The following is a 20294-nucleotide window of genomic DNA, read 5'->3' on the forward strand; positions in this document are numbered from 1 at the left end:
ACACTGCAATTGACGCATTTATTCTACAATGAAGAAAATAGTAGAAATAAAGAAAAACCCTTGAATGAGTAGTGGTGTCCAAAATTTTGACTGGTGCTGTATTTGTACACCCCTTTGAATGAGTGGATTTCGCTATTTCAGCCACACCCATTACTGACAGGTGTATAAAATCGAGCACACCGCCATGCAATCTCCATAGACAAACATTGGCAGTAGAAGGGCCTTACTGAAGCGCTCAGTGACATTCAACTTGGCACCGTCATAGGATGCCACTTTTCCAACAAGTCAGTTTGTTACATTTCTGCCCTGCTAGAGCTGCCCTGGTCAGCTGTGAGTGCTGTTATGGTGAAGCGGAATCGTCTCGGAGGTGATAGGCCACACAAGCTCACAGAATGGGACTGGCGAGTGCTGAAGCACGTAGCGCATAAAAATCATCTGTCCTCGGTTGCAACACTCACTACCGAGTTCCAAACTGCCTCTGGAAGAAACATTAGCACAGTAATTGTTTGTGGGGAGCATGAATCACGTTTCACCATCTGACGGACTAATATTGGTTTGGCAGATGCCAGGAGAACACTACCTCCCCCGAATGCATAGTGCCAACTGTAAAGTTTGGTGGAGGATAAATAATGGTATTTTGCTGTATTTCATTGTTCGGGCTAGGCCCCTTAATTCCAGTGAAGGGAAATCTTAAAGCTACAGCATACGATTCCATTCTATATGATTCTGTGCTTTCAACTTTATGGCAACAGTTTGGGGAAGGCCATTTTCTGTTTCAGCATGACAATGCCCCCGTGCACAAAGAGAGGTCAATACAAAACTGGTTTGTCAAAACGGTGGGGAAGAACTTGACTGGCCTGCACAGAGCCCTGACCTCAACCCCATTGAACATCTATGGGATTAATTGGAACGCTGAATGAGAGCCAGGCCTTTCGCCCAACATCAGTGCCCGACCTTACAAATGCTTTTGTGGCAGAATGAAAGCAAGTCCCCGCAGCAACCCTTCACAGAAGAGTGGAGGTTGTTAAGGCAGCAAAGGGGGGACCAACTCTATATTAATACCCATGATTTTGGAATGTCCACATACCTTTGGTCATGTAGTGTTTGTCTTATTTTTAACCCATCTAGTGACTAAAGGACAGCATAGGTTTCATGCTAGCTAATCTTGAGTGTTAGCCTGGGAGAAATTACAGGAGAGACGTTTGGGACGAAAATAACGCAATGTTAACTGTCCTAAAATTAAAAAATGTTAAAGGTTAAACACAGGCCATTGTCTCTAGTTACTTTTATAATGTTAGTAAAATATCAACCAAGTGAATGAATGTTTAAAGATGACATATGACATCATTTATGCCTTAATCAATCGACTTGATGGGTCAGCTTTTCGCATAATCTCTACTCAACAGGTTAGTGGTTACAAATATATATATATATATATATATTTATATTTATATGTATATATATGATTCTGGTAGTCAGTTACCTTGTGTCAAGCCATGGAAATGTGATGAGTTTTCCACTTGTGAAGAGGAGTACACATGACAAGGACAGCTGGAGTGTACTTGATTGGTAGCGCTAAGCATGAATTGTAATTGAAAATTGTGATAATCATCTCCTTATTCCAATTAAAGTGAGATGAGGAAAGTATGCGTAATATAAATATTGTGATACATTTTAGTCCAATTCATATTGTAAGGCAAAATATTGTGGTTGTGCAGTGTTGACGCATGGTTCATTCAGACATTTCTAACCTAGAGCATTCATTATTCAAATTGAAACAAACATGACATTATGTCTGATAGTACCTGTACATATGTTGAAAGTAACAAACATTACAAACCTGAAACTTGGAGATAAGACACATTGTGCACTTATCGCCAACTCCTCCTTTTACTGCTTTATCCTCATGTTATTTTTTTTCTCTCCAATTGCATCCAAAGGAACTTTGTGATGGGAGACTGAACAAAAGCAGACCCTTGTTTTCAAATTCTCCTGTCTTGTCGGCCTCTTATCTTAATTGGACAATTTCCATGGAAGACTGAAGCTCTTTCAGAGGAACAAGGTTTAGAAATGTTTGTTCTAACATGTGTGGGCAGCTTCATGTCTTATATCTCCTCCCTATACAACAGAAGGTGAATCCATTTTCTCAATTTTGCCTTGTCCCTCCCAGTTAGTCTTTTGTTGCCATTCATCTTCTGTGAAATTGTCAAATCTGATAACATGACAATGATAATAGGGAGATACATCATCATCAATCGATTGTCTCTGTGGAGCTGTAACACATCCTATATATTATTTGCAGTCGTGCTTTGGATGCACCTTAAACGTTTGATAAAAAGTTAACAGTGAAAGTGGACACGGTTACCCTCACAGCTTTATAACCCACAAGGTCAACCGTTGTCATGGTCACTGAAAGTATTATTGCCTTAGAATGTAAGACTCACTTTCTAAGGCCCCATCTATGTTCTCTATGGTGGTTCTCAGGGCCACGCTCCTTATCTGTGTGATGCTGAATGGCTAGCTGGGGGCCTCGGAGCACCGCTATATCACATATTTGCTGTGACTCACCTGGGAAATGAACAAACAGCCTTTATTGCAAGTCCACAGATGTGCTTTGTATCTGTCCATGCTCGTGAGCCATTCTGAAAGCACTTGTTGCTGCATTTTCCTCAATAAATCTGTTTGTCTCTCCAGTTTATTTTCTATCACAGTGCTGTAACTGGAGCTGTGTATTTATTGAATCCCGAGCGAAATCCGTATGTCTGAGATATGGGAGGCTGAGCTTAGTTGATATCACCCTGTTTTTGGTAAACAGTTTGTGCCATTTTTAGATTTCAACATTCTATAGGCTTGAAGGGCCACGTGTTTTAGCGTGGCGCTTATGCTGTACATGTCTGGTGCCTGCTTTCCGACATTAAATCCATGTTTTCAAACCGTTGCATACATGTATGTTCACTGGCCCCAAAATGACAGTGAGAAGTGAAGCCCCTCAGTCCATTTCTTAAACTGCATCATATTTATGACAGCATCTTGAAAGGGCAAGAAAATGTGGTTTTACAATGGTTGGTTGTCTGGAACCCACTGTGTTATTGGTCCCTTATTAAAGATCACGTTAATATCAAATACTACCTGGAATACTGAGCAGCTGGTTGAAATTTGCCTAACCCTTGCAAATAAAGTGAGCACAAAATAAAGATTTATGTTAAATAAATTGGGTGTGACGCGGATAAAACCCAAAACATCTTTTATTCATGATTCAATTAAGTAGTTCAGTGCAGTGCAATGTGTGTGTGTGTGTGTTGTCTGTGTGTCTGCTGCATAGCTCAGTATACAGTACACGTTTGTGCATATGCTGTATAGTTCGATACACATCAACGGTGTGTGTCTCTCCTTAATGTATAGTTCACTACACATCTACCTGTCAGTGTGTGGGCCTGTGGGATGTTTAAGGGGATTACCATAAAGACTCCCTGGACACCAATAGGTTTATGTTATCAGCTCTACTGTCATGGTCATTAAAGGGATGGACTTGCACTGAAACAACCTTTCATACAGCTGTCTGTGGAGTCACACATGTAATTATAATCATTAGAATATAAATCATACACCCAGTGGTTTAGACTGTATTTATATACTGTCTACTGTTATTTCAAATGACAGATAAAATACATTCCCAAACCATCACCTCTTGCTTTTCATCTGCACTTGAGAAGACAATCCACACACACACACACACAACATGGCATTCAGTGGAGGTTCCCCAGAGGAGGAAGGGGAGGACTAGTGCTTGACTTGGGCAGGAGCTTATCGGAGCTAAGGATCAGCACCTCAAATGTCCTACTGCTTGAGGTCCTGTTCCTCTTATACAATATTAGATCAAAAGTAATGTGGACCTCCTGCACCTAAGTATGTACATTACCGGCACCCAAAATGAGTACTGACATCTATTTCAGTCCAAGTCAGGCACTGGGGAGTAAAAAAAAATGGTTAAACAGTAGAAAAGTTATCCTATTTTAGAAAAAACTATGCTAAATATATTCTTGTCACCAAATAACTGATTAAAACACTGTTGTGCTATGAAAGTCTACAGTAGCCTCAACAGCAATTTGTAGGGTAGCACCATGGTATCGTCCTCCTCTGGGTACATTAACATCAATACAAAACCTAGGAGGTGCATGGTTCTTACCCCCTTCCATAAACTTACACAGTAATTATGATGACATCTGGAGGATGTCCAACAACCTATCAGAGCTCTTGCAGCATGAACTGACATGTTGTCCATCCAATCAAAGCATCAGAGAATGAATCTAGTACTGAAAGCATAAGCTACAGCTAGCCGTTGATAATGGCTCTCAGTTCCATTAAATTACACCTAAGAGTCATTGGATGAAGGCTTTCTCTGTACGGGGAGGTTTTGTTAAGTGTAAGAACCAACGCTGGAGTAAGAAGCAGGTACAGAGAGTGAACCTTTCATTTTGCACAGATATGGAACAGGACAGGAACAGCATCAGATGCGGGTAACACAACGACATGATCATTAATGCTGAAGCAGGGAACAGAGCTGGGGAACAGACAGATATAGGGGAGGTAATAACACTGGTGATTGAGTCCAATGAATCGCTAATGCGTGTGACAAGGGAAGCTGGTGTGCGTAATGATGGTGGCAGGAGTGCGTAATGCTGGGCAGCCTGGCGCCCTCGAGCACCAGGGAGGGAGAGCGGGAGCAGGCGTGACAGTTAAGAGCCCCGACTCTCGGTCTGAACATTAACACGCATAACTTACGCTACGGTTTCGGAAGCATACTGACCTTATCTTTCATTTCAGTGAGAAATAATGATAAAAAAGGTTAAATTGATACACACCTTTATAGGCTTAGTGTTCCCACATGGCTATATCTCCATGTTACAGTGCATGTTTACGGAAACCGGATGCAAGACTTCCTGTGCTAATTAGCTATCTGTGTCTCCTAATACCTGTGTGTAAACGTAAGACTGATATCACAAACGTGTTGTCACTGAAAAATACTGACAGCTTTTTAACGGTGTTAATGCAGCCAATTTTAGACTACTCAACAATTTGACTCCGAGAGGAGTGCTATTTATGTTAGCTAGCTGGCTAAGGCTCTTCACCACTCCATCTCTTCCAAGTCAAGGTAAGCTTTTGGTTTTATCAAAGTATTGCCTCCGGTGTAACTGCTAAACTACGTGCTGTACACTGTACTGCTTGATTGTACATTTGGATTGTGGGTTTACTAACGCTTTAGTTGTAGTAGCTATGTTGAGTGCAGCTAATATGGTGACAACGATGTAGGCTGTGTTGCACCGACCGCCACTGATGACATAACATCACATAGCATAAGCTATAGGCGTGTCACGTTCGGGCCCACTTCACATGTGCTTTCCGATAGGCCAGGCTGAGTCATGGTACGCCATTGTGGTCCCAGCAGGAGCGTAGGGGGGATCAGATGGTGCCGGCAGCTGCGGCTGTGACCCCCATGAACCACGGCCCACCGCCTCGGTGCAGGTGAGCTGATACTGTGTAGCGGGGGAGGGGTAGTGCATAACGCAATCTTGACACTGTGAGACTCCAGACAGGGGAGAAAAAGCTGATCTGAGTACAGTTCTTAGGAGCTAAGGAAGCATGCAACGTGACACCGCACTGCGTCAGTGGACGGTACAAGGGGACTTTTCAGGGGTGTTGTACTATAAGGGTGACATTTTCATAGAGCAAAATAATGGTGCAAAAATGATAATCTTGCAGTGTGATTTAATTTGAGACTTTGCTCTTACAATGTCCATTATAAACTAATAATTAGGAAAAACAGGAAACTGTTTATGCTCATGTATGTATCATTTAATCACACATTGTTGGAGAAAAGTATAAAAATAAGTCAAATTGCAAGATTATAATATTTTGCACTTGACACAATTGTGTTGCACTAGAAAAATGTAGCCTTATATCCTGTTCTGGAGTGATTGGAGTAAACATCGTACTATTTTATGAACTACAGTTTTGATATAATAAGACTCAGTAAAATGAGACTCAATATAAATGTGACTTCCACATGTATAGTAGTGATTTCCATGTTTCTCCACTCTGAGAAATAAATGGGTTATTTTACTGTCCCCATCGGAGAACCCTTTGAAGAACCCTTTTTGGTTCCAGGTGTAAAACTCTTTTCTAAGAATGCACCTGTACACTTCTCTCGTGCATATATAACACGGCTTGAAATTACCCAAATGAGTGGCGCTCGAAACCAATTCCAGCCTTGTTTTGTGAGTGGGCATGCAGTGATACAGTATCTCTCCCTACCTAGACAGAGTCATGAAGGGCTCTCATCAGGGAAGTGTGAGATTGAGCCCTGAGAGCACCAGGACACACACTGGTCTGGCCGCAGTACTATTTGCAGCTTTAGACGGGGTCTTGTGGCTGTTGCACAACATGGAGAGACACTGGGCTCTAAAGATAGACAGTGAATCATCTCCCTAACGACTGGCTCGGCTCAATAAAATATCGACCAGGTTGTAACACTTTTTCGAATACAGCGGATTTGTTTTTGGAGGACGGGTTTGTTTTACTTGTTTGGGTGGGTGTATTTTTGTATTAGTTGTGTGTGTGTGTTTGTGCATGATTGTGTGTGCATCTATTAATCTGTTTTTTTGTTGTTGGTACGAGGCACAAAACTAGACCTTTTACTAACCAAACAACAACCATGTCCAAAATAGCATCTCACTAATTATTCATAACAACATTAACCTGTGTTTGGAATCGGACATAGAAAAAACCTATTTTGATTGACCTCGCCCTACCCATCTAGATGAAGGGGGTCCCTCTGTGCGCGTCCCAAATAGCGCCATGTAGTCCACTTCATAGGAAATAGGGTGTCATTTTTCTGGGGTTAGATTTCGGTTGGCTCTGACCATCTATCAGTTCTTTGACCTCCACAGTGACGTTCCCCGAGCTAATTTGAATTCATGTTCACGGGTTAATCAGAGAGAATTTATGTAAATCCCAAAACGGGTTTCATTAGTGTGCCTAAAATTATGTATTTGGCAGTTCTTACTGAGTAATGGTGATAATGCCCCGCGATTGCTGGGTTCATAGAAGGCAATGGGTGGTTATTTTAGGATGAGTGGGTTCGGGGTTGACATGGAGGGAGAGAGAGGATTGCTCTGTCTCTGGACAATACCTTTGGAACTCATTTCAGTCCATAATTGTAATGGGAAATTCCCTCTGTTTTCTGTCGAGGGATCCCATTGAATGTGTATTTTGAACAGTACTGTGCTGTGCTGTTTTCAAAAAAAGTGTACTGTACTATCTTTAATCAGGTCAAAAAAAGTGTACTGTACGATCTTTAATCAGGTCAAAAAAAGTGTACTGTACGATCTTTAATCAGGTCAAAAAAAGTGTACTGTACGATCTTTAATCAGGTCAAAAAAAGTGTACTGTACGATCTTTAATCAGGTCAAAAAAAGTGTACTGTACGATCTTTAATCAGGTCAAGTGAACCTGCCCCACATCCATTCTCCTTTTATCTGATTGCTGATCTATTTGCACTAACTCTCCAACCCTTAGAACACACACACACACACACACACACACACACACACACACACACACACACACACACACACACACACACACACACACACACACACACACACACAGAGTCAAGTTTTATTATATTCAACTGCGCTACCCAAGACACTACTTACTTCATACTTGACTTAGCACATTTATTAGCCTGTTGTGTACATATCAGGATATTACTATGCATTCTACATCTCCTATTACTTGCTATTTTTTATTTGACTCTTTATAATTGATTATTGTACTGCATTGTGGAGGGAGCTAGCACACTGGCATTTTGCTCTACCTTTTATGCCTGCGTAAACTGTGTACGTGACAATATATTATATTTGATTTGAATCGCAAAACTGTCCAATCTCCTTGCCTTTGTCTTTAACAGTAACACATGTTTTAGGTCAATGGCGTTGCATACCATTGCTCAGAATTATTCTATAACCCTGCCACATCATTACCATCAATAAAACGTGCTTTCATTGACTTGGGTGACAATCTAGTAATTTCCCACTAACAGGATGAAGCGCTCTCACTAAGTGGTGCACCTGAATACTAAGTACACTATTTGGCAACTAAAAAGGGTGGCATACAATCTGTTATTCAGGATAAACACTGCATAAATTCACACTGTGTGCTTTCTTACACACTAAACCATTTTAACATCACACTTTGAAGATGATGATAAATATTGAAAAATGCAGATGGATGTTCCTTGAGTTGTGCTTCAACTGAGTTGTTCTGAGGCATGAGTCATATTTGAAATGAACAAGATCAATTGAAATGAGAGATCTCTCTCTGGAAGCCATTACTCTTCATTTAGTTTGTTTGCCGCCCCTGTCGATTGGTTGTTTAATGTGATGGGAGGAACATTATGCCAAAATCAACATACCACTGGTTTCCCTTTTTCCATGTCCCTTTTTAAAGGAGAGAGGAATCCCAGTTGTATTTTCAGATGTTATTGTTATAGATAGACAATTGTTAAAGGGGAGGAGAGATTAGGGTTGAATGTGACATACAGGTTAGAGCAGTGGGATTAGAGCAGTGGGCACGCTAACCTGCACTCAAGATATGCTGCAGTGTTACCCACCCTACCAGCCAGAGCCTTTTGCTGTGCAGCTCTGTGTTTTTTGGGGTGAATGTGCAGCTCCCCTGGACATAGTTTTGGGGTTACGTTCCTTGTTCACAGGGCACAACGGAAGGAGATTGTACATATGGTATCCTCAGAGAATTCTTGTCGAGCAGCAAGATGTACTGTGTTAGGTTCTAATTTCTGGTACAATAATCCAGACGGACACAGAGAAATGCTCAGACTAAATGTATTCACCACACTAGGTGTTGCAGCTGCAAAAGCCCCATATAGATCACAAGCACATATATTTCTAACTTCCGACTAGACCTCCACCCCCTTTCCGATCATGCCCCACTTCCATGTCTAGGATGAAGGAACTGAGTCGGTTGCTCATGTTGGTGGTATTGTGTCCCAGCTCGAGTCCACAACCTTTGTACTCCACCGTACAGATCTTCTTATCAGGCGAGGCCTTGAGTTATGTGGAGTACGCATTCCTACAGTCTTCTGCCGTCCACTAGATAATTACACTTCTCACACACAAAGAGCTTAAACCTAACAATACTTTAAATCCCTAAGAATATATAAAAACTGTAAATGAATCTGCCTGTGGGGCTGACAGAGTTTGGTCTGGTGCAGGAGGGACAATGAGACAGAAGTCTGCATCCCTTGGCCGAATTCATCAGGCCAGATTGAAGAGCTGGGTGGTATTTCACAGGGCCCATGAGAAAGGAGTGAGAGAGAGGGTGTGTGTGTGTGTGTGTATCCGTGTTAGACACGTGTGTGTGTGTGCATCTGTGTATATGCGAGTCAATAAGAAAGCGTGTGTGTATGTGGAGAGAGGAAGAGAGAAAGGAAGGCACACACTCAGTCCCTGCATTCCCGGCCTTCCCACCTGATTGAAACCACAGCAGCTGGGCAGTGATAAGTTGGAAGGCAGACCGGCACCGGTCTCCCAGTCTAGGGCTGTTACAGTAACCATATTACCGCCACACCAGCAGTCACTTGTCATGACCGCAGTCAAATTCCACATGACCGTCGAGTCACGCGAACTACGCTTCTCCAAAACTGTGCTCTGATGGTCATTAGTAGCGTACCAAACTTGCTAATGGCCTGGAATCAGCGTTCTATTTTCCCTCTAATCCCTCTGACGTCAATGCAAATGCAATGGAAAACACTTCATGAGAGCCCTGGCATTCAGAGTTTGAGCAGAATAGGATCATCAGTTGCTTAGTGAGAGCCAGCTCCTCATAGCTGGTTGATGCATGGAATGAAATCAGTGTTCCTATAAGCCCATGTTGCATAACATTTCAATAAGCTATGCCATTGCGTGAGAAAATAGTTTTTATGGCCTCTATTTAAAATCCCACCAGTTTTCTGTAAACTATTTTCTTCTGGAATATGCCAGGAGGTGCCAGTTCTTCGTATGTTCAATTGTATTATTCTTAGTATTAAAGTAATGCCACAGGAATTAGAAGTAAATCTTGTCTGCTAAATGAGCTAGTGTAGCCCACAGTCATGTTGCGTAGCCAGATCAGGGCCAAACATAAGGACAACTCAGAACATGCTATTCTGTTCTTCTGAAATAGGCTACATTTTCTTCATACCATGTTTGTTTTGACCTGTCATCTAAATGATGTAGACCTTACAGTGAAATATTTACTTATACAAGCCCTTAACCAACAATGCTTTAAGAAGTTAAGAAAAACATGTTAAGTAAAAATAGATAAGAAAAAATAAAAATAGGAGTAACAAGTCAATAGGATCAAAAACATGTGAAGTAAAAATAGATAAGTAAAAAAATATATATAAAAAATAGGAGTAACAAATATTTAAACAGCAGCTGTAAAATAACAATAGCGATTGTGTGCCGGTACAGGGTCAATGTGCGGGTACACAGGTTAGTCGAGGTACTTGAGTTAATATGCACATGTAGGTAGAGTTAAAGTGACCATGCATAGATGATAAACAGGCCTGGGTAGACCTTTGATTAGCTGTTCAGGAGTCTTATGGCTTGGGGGTAGAAGCTGTTTAGAAGCCTCTTGGACCTAGACTTGGCACTCCGGTACCGCTTGCTGTGCGGTAGCAGAGAGAACAGTCTATGACTAGGGTGGCTGCATTTATAATGGATTTATTGTGAAGGTGTAGGCTATATTACATGGATTTATGAAACTTTTTTTAAATGTAGATGTTCCAAAGGTCTGCATCAGTGGCTTGTAGGCTGTCTGGAAGCCAGCAGATGCTAAATGTGTTTATATTAATTATAACGGTCAATTACCGTGAGACCTGTAGTTATTTGCTTGACAATCACCAGCTGACTAAATGTTGTGACCGCCACAGCCCTACTGCTATAATCCCCTATTGACATTCCCTCTTGTCTTTTCTTGTCCATCTATCTGTCTGCAGTGGTGTCTAGTGGCAGCGAGTCGGACCACAGTGAGGGCAGCGTGGAGAGCAAGGTGTCCGGCCCCGGTCTGCATGAGGGCAAGCAGCGCCCCGACTCAGGTACATCCCTCTGGAAGTATACCTTCTCTCTGTAATTTCAACAGCCTGACCCTGCCATGCATATGACATCATAAATATACACAACAGAGTAATACAACCTTTTTGATTTTGAGATAATATGGGGGTAAGACACTACTAAGCTTATAAGCCTTTTATCAGCTATATTCTTGAAGGATCAATAGGTATAGGAAAATTAACCGCAAAACTATTGAATAACAGGAAATCTTCGAGACTGTGCCTTTGACCCCTTGGCCCTGTTTGTTTTTCCAGTGTTTAATGTGGGGCCGATCAGGACCCCCACTGGGCTGGGCTGGTGCCCACATGGCAGCCTGCTGTCAGAGAGCCACTCCAGCCTAGCCAGCGAGCCTCCCCACAGCACCGCCCCCCTAGCAGCCCCACCTGAGGACTACGACACAGAGCACAGCCGGCCCTCCTCTAGTGAGTACAACCATATGCACATCTAGAACTCGGCATTGTCTATGTGGCCCCAGTGGCTCAGTGTGTTAGACAGCGCATGAACATCAGGGTTGTGGATTTACATCCTGCATTAGCCAAATGTGTGTGACTGTCAATGTCGCCTTGGATAAAAGTCCCTGTCAAATGGCCATATTATATTACCACATCCATACCCGGGGTGGGTTGTAATCCATTAAACCATGTCCTTCTCCTCTGTTCTCGTTGACTCCTTTCAGTGCACCTGACAGTACTGGATAGATTTGAGCAATTTGGGACAGATACCAAGAGGGGCACCTATTTTCTCTCTCCTTCCCGTGTTGCGTTCCCAACAATAATATTTCTAAATGCAGAATAAATATGTGCACACCTACTAAGACGCTGAGCTCATGAACATCATTAGATGTTGATGGTGCTGAGTAGCTTCCCAGCCATGTGGGCCTACATCAGACTAGAAGAAACCTGAACACGAGTGTTTACTGAACTGGACCCCCTTAGCCCACTGGCAAACTGAGTAAATCTCCTGTTTTCCACCCCAGGAAGGAAACCCAGTCCTCAGGTGTTCTTGCTCCAACAAGACCCCCCTACCTGTTTCCGTTTCCGCCAGTGGGTGCAGTGTAGTGCCACTATGGGGTGCCCATGTTTCCTCTGTGCCCCAACTGCTACCCCTGCCCTCCAGAGGCAGAATGCTCGCTGGCACAGCTCAAGCCCAATTAGGCCTAATTTGTACAGCGAATGTGTCAGGTGGCAGGTTGCCTGTTTTGCCAATTTGTACAGCCCAGTGCCAGCTGTTTTTAAAGATAACTATTTTTCAAGTGCTCCCTTGAAACACTTGAAAATAAAAAATTAACACCCTTCCCAACATTTTTGTGCCTTAATGCATTCCTACAAAGAAAACCATTTGTCACATTTCCTACACTCCTCTTTAATCTGCCCTTTTCCTGTATACTTTTACATCATTGAACATACTGCATCACCAACGCCAGCGACCACTGTCCGATGGCATAAATGTGTCGGCTGACTTTGCAGGATAATGACATCATTTGTATTTACTACAGAAGCTGTTAGCCAACTAGCGAAACGACTGCCTCTGCACCACTATAACCACTTAACCCTTTCCTTTCCCTTTCCCACTACATTTAAAAGGACATGAAAATACATCTCTGCCAAATAGTTGGGGATGGACTGCATGGATAATGGTCCACAGATTCTCTCACTTTCTTATCTACTTCTCCTCCCTGCAATTTATTAACAATACAGATTTGATTTATTACAATGGGGACGTCAAGAATAGCCTGGGCTGTGTTGAATGCGCCACTGCATGGGATGTCCTCCAGGGAAGCTGGAGAACGGATTTCATTTGTCGGGTATTGATTTTTTGTCGCCTGCAAGCGGTGAGCAGTCAATCAGAACATAATGGGGGTTTATCCCTATGCAAGGCGCCGGGTCTCCCACAGTCACGGATTTGTTTTCACTCAACATCGTCCTGTTTCAAGCCACTTATGGATTAGTCAGAGCAATTACTCATTCCCACAATTTCTTCATTTGACTCTTATATGCATGTTTATAACGCAGCAGCGCCATTTAATGTGCGTGTTCAACCAAGTTTAAATAACACCCGTCTTTTGTGTGTTATTATATTGGAGTTTTATTTAGGATTGATTTGTGATTTTTCTTTCGACTTCAGATGGTCAAATCAAATCAGATTTTATTGGTCACATACACGTGTTTAGCAGATGTTATTGCGGGTGAAGCGAAATGCTTGTGCTTCTAGTTCTAACAGTGCAGCAATATCTAACAATGTCACAAAATATACCCAATACACACACATCTAAGTAAGGAATGGAATTTAGAATATATAATATATGGATGAGCAATGTCAGAGCAGCATAGACTATAATACAGTAGAATAGTATAGAATACAGTATATACATATGAGATGTGTGATGCAAGATATGTAAACATGATTTAAGTGACATTATTAAAGTGACTTGTGTTCCATTTATTAAAGTGGCCAATGATATCAAGTCTGTAGGTAGGCAGCCACCTTTCTGTGCTAGTGATGGCTATTTAACAGTCTGATGGCCTTGAGATAGAAGCTGTTTTTCATTCTCTCGGTCCCAGCTTTGATGCACCTGTACGTACCTCGCCTTCTGGATGATAGCGGGATGAACAGGCAGTGGCTCGGGTGGTTGTCGTCCTTGACGATCTTTTTGGCCTTCATATGACATCGGATGCTGTAGGTGTCCTGGAGGGCAGATAGTTTGCCCCCGGTGATGCGTGGGGTGCTAGTTTGTGAGGGTTTTAGGTGACACGCCAAATTTCTTTAGCTTCCTAAGGTTGAAGAGGCGCTGTTGTGCCTTGTTCACCGCACTGTCTGTGTGGGTGGACCATTTCAGTTTGTCAGTGAAATGTCCGCCGAGGAACTTAACTTTCCACCTTCTCCACTGCTGTCCCATCGATGTGGATAGAGGGGTGCTCCCTCTGCTGTTTCCTGAAGTCCACGATCACCTCCTTTGTTTTGTTGACGTTGAGTGAGAGGTTATTTTCCTGGCAACACTCCCAGATCCCTCACCACCTCCCTGGAGGCGGTCTCGTCGTTGTTGGTAATCAGGCCTACTACTGTTGTGTTGTCTGCAAACTTGATGATTGAGTTGGAGGTGTGCTAGGCCACACAGTCATTGGTGAACAGAGTACAGGAGGGGGCTGAGTATGCACCCTTGTGGGGCCCCAGTGTTGAGGATCAGCGAAGTGTAGGTGTTGTTTCCTAACTTCACCACCTGGGGGCGGCCCGTCAGGAAGCCCAGGACCCAATTGCATAGTGTGAGCTTCGGAACCCAGGGCTTAATGATGAACTTGGAGGTACTATGTTGATGAATGCTGAGCTATAGTCAATGAACAGCATTGAATGGTAGCACACTTTCAATGTAGTCAATATGACTCCCTTTCAGATACAACCTGCATTGTCTAGACCTGAGTAGTTTTTAATGACAATTAGCAGACATTGTGTTGTTTACTAGTTATATTTACTGGAATCCAAGGCACGGAAGGTGCAAAAGGAGCTATATTTAGATGCACTATTGTAAAGTGGCTGTTCCACTGATGTCAGAAGGTGAATTCACCAATTTGTAAGTCGCTCTGGATAAGAGCGTCTGCTAAATGACTTAAATGTAAATGTATATGGTCATTTTTGTTCCTAAATGGTATTTCTTTATTTTTTTTACGACTTTATTTGTACCTCCAAGCATTGGAGATAATGCAACCAAGGACAGACTACTGTTCTCCCTTGAATTAGTGATTGACATTATTAGACACAAACTAAAAAGGGAAGAATGTCAACCTAATATCACCCCAGTCAACATTTCTTAACTCAATCAATTTTTTCACTCTACTCAATACGAAATCACATTGGTTGGCTGTGTTGTGCGATCCTTCAATGAAGCTTTGAGCTCACGCACAACCTGCATCTTTATGTTCATGTTGCTTTGTTTTAATGTAGTCCCTCAAGCACCTTTCTCTGTGTCATTACAAAGGTAACAGTGTGCAGCTGTGATCCAGCTCGAGTGGAAATTGAAAAGAACCCATAATGCTCTCACAGTAGTCGCTGTAGGTCTTCGATTGATTTGCCTGATGGGAGGGGAAATTGTTTGTCGGTCTCTGTGAATAACCCTTCCGCACCCCCGTGTGCCCCAGTCTTACACTTCCAACCATTCTTCACTCCTCCTTCTCCTCCCACTCCCTCACTTCATTTATCTAATCCACCTTGACATTTTCAGAAGTTTTCTGATATTCTTTTTTCTTCTTTTTTTCTTTACACTGAGGTCGTATAATTGCACTTCATCATTGTGCACTCGGGAGTAACCCCTCACTCTCTGATGTAGAAAACGGAAGGTTCTCTAAGTGAAAATATGACCGGAGGGAGTTGGCACTGAAGAGAGAACGCTTAAACACCGCTGCCAGTTGCAGCAGCTTCAGCTTTTCCTGTGTACGCTCGCCGTTCTAACACAACATATGTTGTGTTGACAGTCGTGTTGACAGTTGCATCTAGATGTTTTCCTTATGATTTACTCTAACATTACCTTTAGTTAACCTGATTAGAAAAGGACATGTGTGACTGACCTGCTCAAAATTGGTCTTATATTGCAAAATTTGAATTTTTTTCTTTTTTTACATTAGATAAAAGTAGACTGGTATATCATACACTGCATTTGAGGAACAATGGGAAAGTAAATTCTGCTTTGAAAGTTGATCAACTTGGAAACTCACTTTTGAAAAAGCTCTCCTTTTGTCTACACCCATTCAGCATTGTTCACACCCTCTTAAGCCAGTCCCACACATCTCTTTAAGGATTCACATTTGAGGCCATGTGTTAAACAGTGAGTAGTGTAGTAAAGATTAAGACTAAAAATGGTAAAAGTAGTAGCCTACAATAAGGAAAAATTCCATGTAAACAAAGTGTCCAAATAAAAATATTTTATAAATATTAGATGACGCTTACCCAGACACACTTGTCTAAATTGATGGGTCATGTGAAAGAAATGCTATACCCCCCAGCCACATCCAGTGGTGGAAAAGTACTAAATTGTTGTACTTGAGTAAAAGTATAAATCATAAAAAAGTCCTTATATTAAACCAGAAGGCATAATTAAAACATTTTAATTTACGGATAGCCACGGGAACACTCCATCACTCAGACATAATTTACAAACGAAGCGTTTGTGTTTAGTGAGTCAGCCAGATCAGATACAGCAGGGATGACCAGGTGTGTTCTCTTGATAAGTGAATTGGACAATTTTCCTGTCAAAATGTAACGGGTACTTTTGGGTGTCAGGGAAAATGTATGGAGTAAAAACTACATTATTTTATTTTGGAGTGAAATTAAAGTAAAAATTGACAAAAATATAAATAGTGAAGTAATGTACAAATACCCCCCAAAAATATGCTCCCCATCCAGCCTGACAGAGCATGATCTCCATAGAATAATGGGAAAACCCGATGCTGCAATTGCTGCCAAAGGTGCTTCAACAAAGTATTGAGTAAAGGGTCTGAATACTTATTTAAATGTGATATTTCAGTTTTTTCTTTTTATAATTTGCACCTATTTCTAAAAAGCTATTTTTGCATTGTCATTATGGGATATTGTGTGTAGATTGATGAGAAAAAACAACAATTTAATCAATTGTAGAATAGGGCTGTAACATAACAAAATGTGGAAAAAAGGGGTCTGAATACTTTCCAATGGCACTGTAAATGTCACTAGAAAACAGCTTATGCAAATGCAACTACTTTGCTGTTATTCTGGCTGCACTGTGACGTGACCGTAAGTCATAGCCATAGCAAGGGATGAGAAAGTTGCCAGCCAGTATGCCAATAGAATATTTAGAACAAACGTCCTTAGAGAACAAAAAGACTTAACAACTGGGTCGCGTTTCTGGCAACCAACTAATAGAACAAATGACCAGCAGCCTCGGATAACAACCCTAGATTTGTTTCAGGAATATATCTTGTTTTTAATGAAAATATGTCAATCGTTAATATTTTGCCAACCTGTTGTATAAAAGTGATAGTCCCCTAAAAGCCAGTGTTTGGAGGATATGACCACAACACCCACGCCAATATATCACCCAAACACCATATTATTGGGCATTATCACTTAGAGTAACTGGAACTCGGCCACTCAGGAGCATTCACTGTCTTCTTGGTAAGCAGTGCCAGTGGAGATTTGGTCTCGTATTTTTGGTAATTATCCTGCTGAAAGGTGAATTATTCTTTCCGTGTCTGTTGGGAACTAGGATTTCCTCTAGGATTTTGCCTGTGCTTCGCTCCGTTCTGTTTATTTTTTATCCTGAAAACCTCGCCAGTCCTTAACGATCACAAGCATACCCATAACATGATGCAGCCATCACTATGCTTGAAAATATGGAGAGTGGTACTCAGTAATGTGTTGTAATGGATGTACCCCAAACACAATGCTTTGTATTCAGGACAGAAGTCATTTCTTTGCCACATTTATTATTTTAGTGTGTGTGCCATAAGAAAGGGTTTGAACACTTCATGGCTCAAGACATTCAGCTTTTCATTTTTTAAATTAATTTCAATAAAATAATTCCACTTTGACATAATGGGGTATTGCGTGTAAATCAGTGACATTAAATCTGCATTTATTCCAGTTTAAATGTCGGCTGTAACACAACAAACTGTAGAAAAGGTCCAGAGGTGTGAATTCTTTATGAAATCACTGTATCCATTTTCAGAAAGGTTGTTAAATTGACATTAATTAAACATATTTGTTTCATCTTAGCATGACATGCATGGCTAGTGAAAAGACAGACCTTATTTTGTTTGAAATATATAATATAATCAATTTGTTTCAACTATATTGTACTAATATAATATAGCCAATGTAAACTGTTTTCTTTTTGGACATTTTAAATACGTTTTGGAAAAATAATTATGGGTTTTCTTCAGGCTTTTTCATTATGATAAATCAAGAGAAGCTTTTTGAGTTTGATTATATACACTTTAGGGAAGTATTTAAGGACATTGAAAGTTTGTAATTTGTAGGTCAAGGATGGATTGATTCTTATAGTTTCCAGCATCCGTATATGTTTGCTGCTGTATTATTTTCTCCCTTCACCTGAGTGGTGCTGGATCTTGGCTCTCTACTTTTCATGAGCTTGTTTAGAAATATTCCTTTTTGGCCAACAGAAACAGACATCACAGGCTCCAATAAACTGTTGAAGGGATCACTCAATCAAAAGGTCCACAACACACAAGAGCTCAAAGCTAAGGTAACAAACAGCTGAGAGTGACTGCTGTTTATCACCGCATCTGGCTGACTAAGCCAAGAGTTAGCCTAAATTAGGGATGGGTAACTGTAGGGCTTGGGGGGCCTGATTGGAGTCATACGTTTGCCCCCAGTCCCAGCTAACACACCTGACTCCAATAATCAACCAATCATGATCTTCAGTTTAGAATGCAATTTGTTTAAGTCAGCTGTGTTTGCTAGGCATGGGGAAAAGGTGTGACACCACTCTGGCTCCCGAGGCCTGGAGCTGCCCATCCCTGGCCTAAATTGATAAGTTCTAGTTCTGATTACGCTCCTAAATGTGGGGGAAGTATTTAAAGAAACCTGACCTATGACTGAACAGACAAATATAATAGAAACGTGCTAAATGACGCACTTTCACACCAGCAGCAAAAACCGTGTGGAAGGTTCCATCCATGTGAACAGTGGATATAGACAGAACCATGTATTCATAGATTCTAGACTTTCAGTTACTTAGCATCAGACCCATGTATTTAGAGAATTAAGGCTAGTGTGTACTTCGTCTATCGACATGTCTGTAGACAGTTGTCACGGCTCTGGATTTAACACGTTCTGGGATGAAACAAGTGTATCGGATATAGCGTTTTGCCCCAAAAATTACATTTTAAAGCACATGTGAAGTAAAGGTTTTAAAAGCATGAGAACAGCCATAATTCATACACATAGAAAGTGACTCATGAAAATCCCTTTCAGATGAAAAAATTCCAATGTGAAAAATTTGCTTTAAAAATTAAATTATACCCTCTCTCCAATTTTGTGATATCCAATTACGATATTGTCTTATCGCTGCAACTCCCCAACGGGCACGAGAGAGGCGAAGGTCGAGTCATGCGTCCTCTGAAAACATGACGCTTCTTATCACCCACTTGCTGAAACCCCATTCAACTGATGATCAATATCAGCTTGCACGCGCCGGCCCGCCACAAGGAGCCGCTAGAGGGCGATGAGCCGGGTAAAGCCCCCCCGGCCAAACCCTCCACTAACCTGGACGACGCTGGGCCATTTGTGCGCCGCCCTACAGGACTCCAAGTCACGGATGATTGTAATAGCCTGGGATCGAACCCCAAGCGGTGCCATACACCACTGCACAGTTTGGGAGGTGAAAAATTGGGGTTTATTACACTTCATATTGTTCTCAATTTTTATTGGTTGAGTTCAATGTTGAGACATTCTAAATGCTGCATACTGAAGACAGGGCCAGAAGTTACACACCCCTTATGTAAGTGCTCTATATGAGATTGGTCAATCAAAGGCAGTTAGTTTGAATCTTGTAATTGAGAGGAATGGGAGAGATTGGCATTTTGGTATTCATTTTGGGACACGATGAGTCATCCACTCTCAACTTTTCCACCGTTAAAGGTTTATCTGAAGAGCGACACTAGGACTGAAACAGAACGCAATAAAAATACTCATGTAATTAACACCCCTATGGGCCCTGATCAAAAGTATTGCACTATATAGGGAAAAGGGTGCCATTTGGGTCTCTGATGAAAGCAATGATCAACCTGCGCCATACTATACAATGTCATTACCTCGCTTACAGCGCAGGTTTCATATAATTGCTTTAACGTTTCAAAATGTGAGTCTGCGGAATGTAGCCCCTTCTACAAAATATCAGATAATGACTCTGATCTGTCAAAGTCAGTTACACTGTGGAGAAATGGTAACGCGACAACCTTTGTCGGGAATACAAAACACCTCCACGGTAATGAGAAACCACTGCCATTTGTTTATAAGGGCTGGGGAAGGAGGGGGTGGGGGGAATCATTTGGCAAAAATAATTAATAATAATAATAATCCAGTCTCCAGACAAGGCCTGAATATAAGATGAGGACTGGCTTTAGAGATGCTGCTGGA

General features: G+C 41.6%; 1 protein-coding gene across 2 annotated transcripts in view; it reads left to right on the top strand.

Annotated features, from left to right (window-relative positions):
- LOC135548870 (double C2-like domain-containing protein beta) overlaps positions 1 to 20294 on the top strand; it is a 287108-nt gene that overhangs the window by 67357 nt on the left and 199457 nt on the right. For both annotated transcript variants that reach the window (XM_064978920.1, XM_064978921.1), the window contains exons 7-8: positions 11057 to 11155; positions 11426 to 11593. In XM_064978920.1, coding sequence (XP_064834992.1) covers positions 11057 to 11155; positions 11426 to 11593 — 267 coding nt within the window. The remainder of the gene's footprint in view (positions 1 to 11056; positions 11156 to 11425; positions 11594 to 20294) is intronic.

Source organism: Oncorhynchus masou, chromosome 11 (genome assembly GCF_036934945.1).
Source record: "Oncorhynchus masou masou isolate Uvic2021 chromosome 11, UVic_Omas_1.1, whole genome shotgun sequence".
NCBI classification, from domain to species: Eukaryota; Metazoa; Chordata; class Actinopteri; order Salmoniformes; family Salmonidae; genus Oncorhynchus; species Oncorhynchus masou.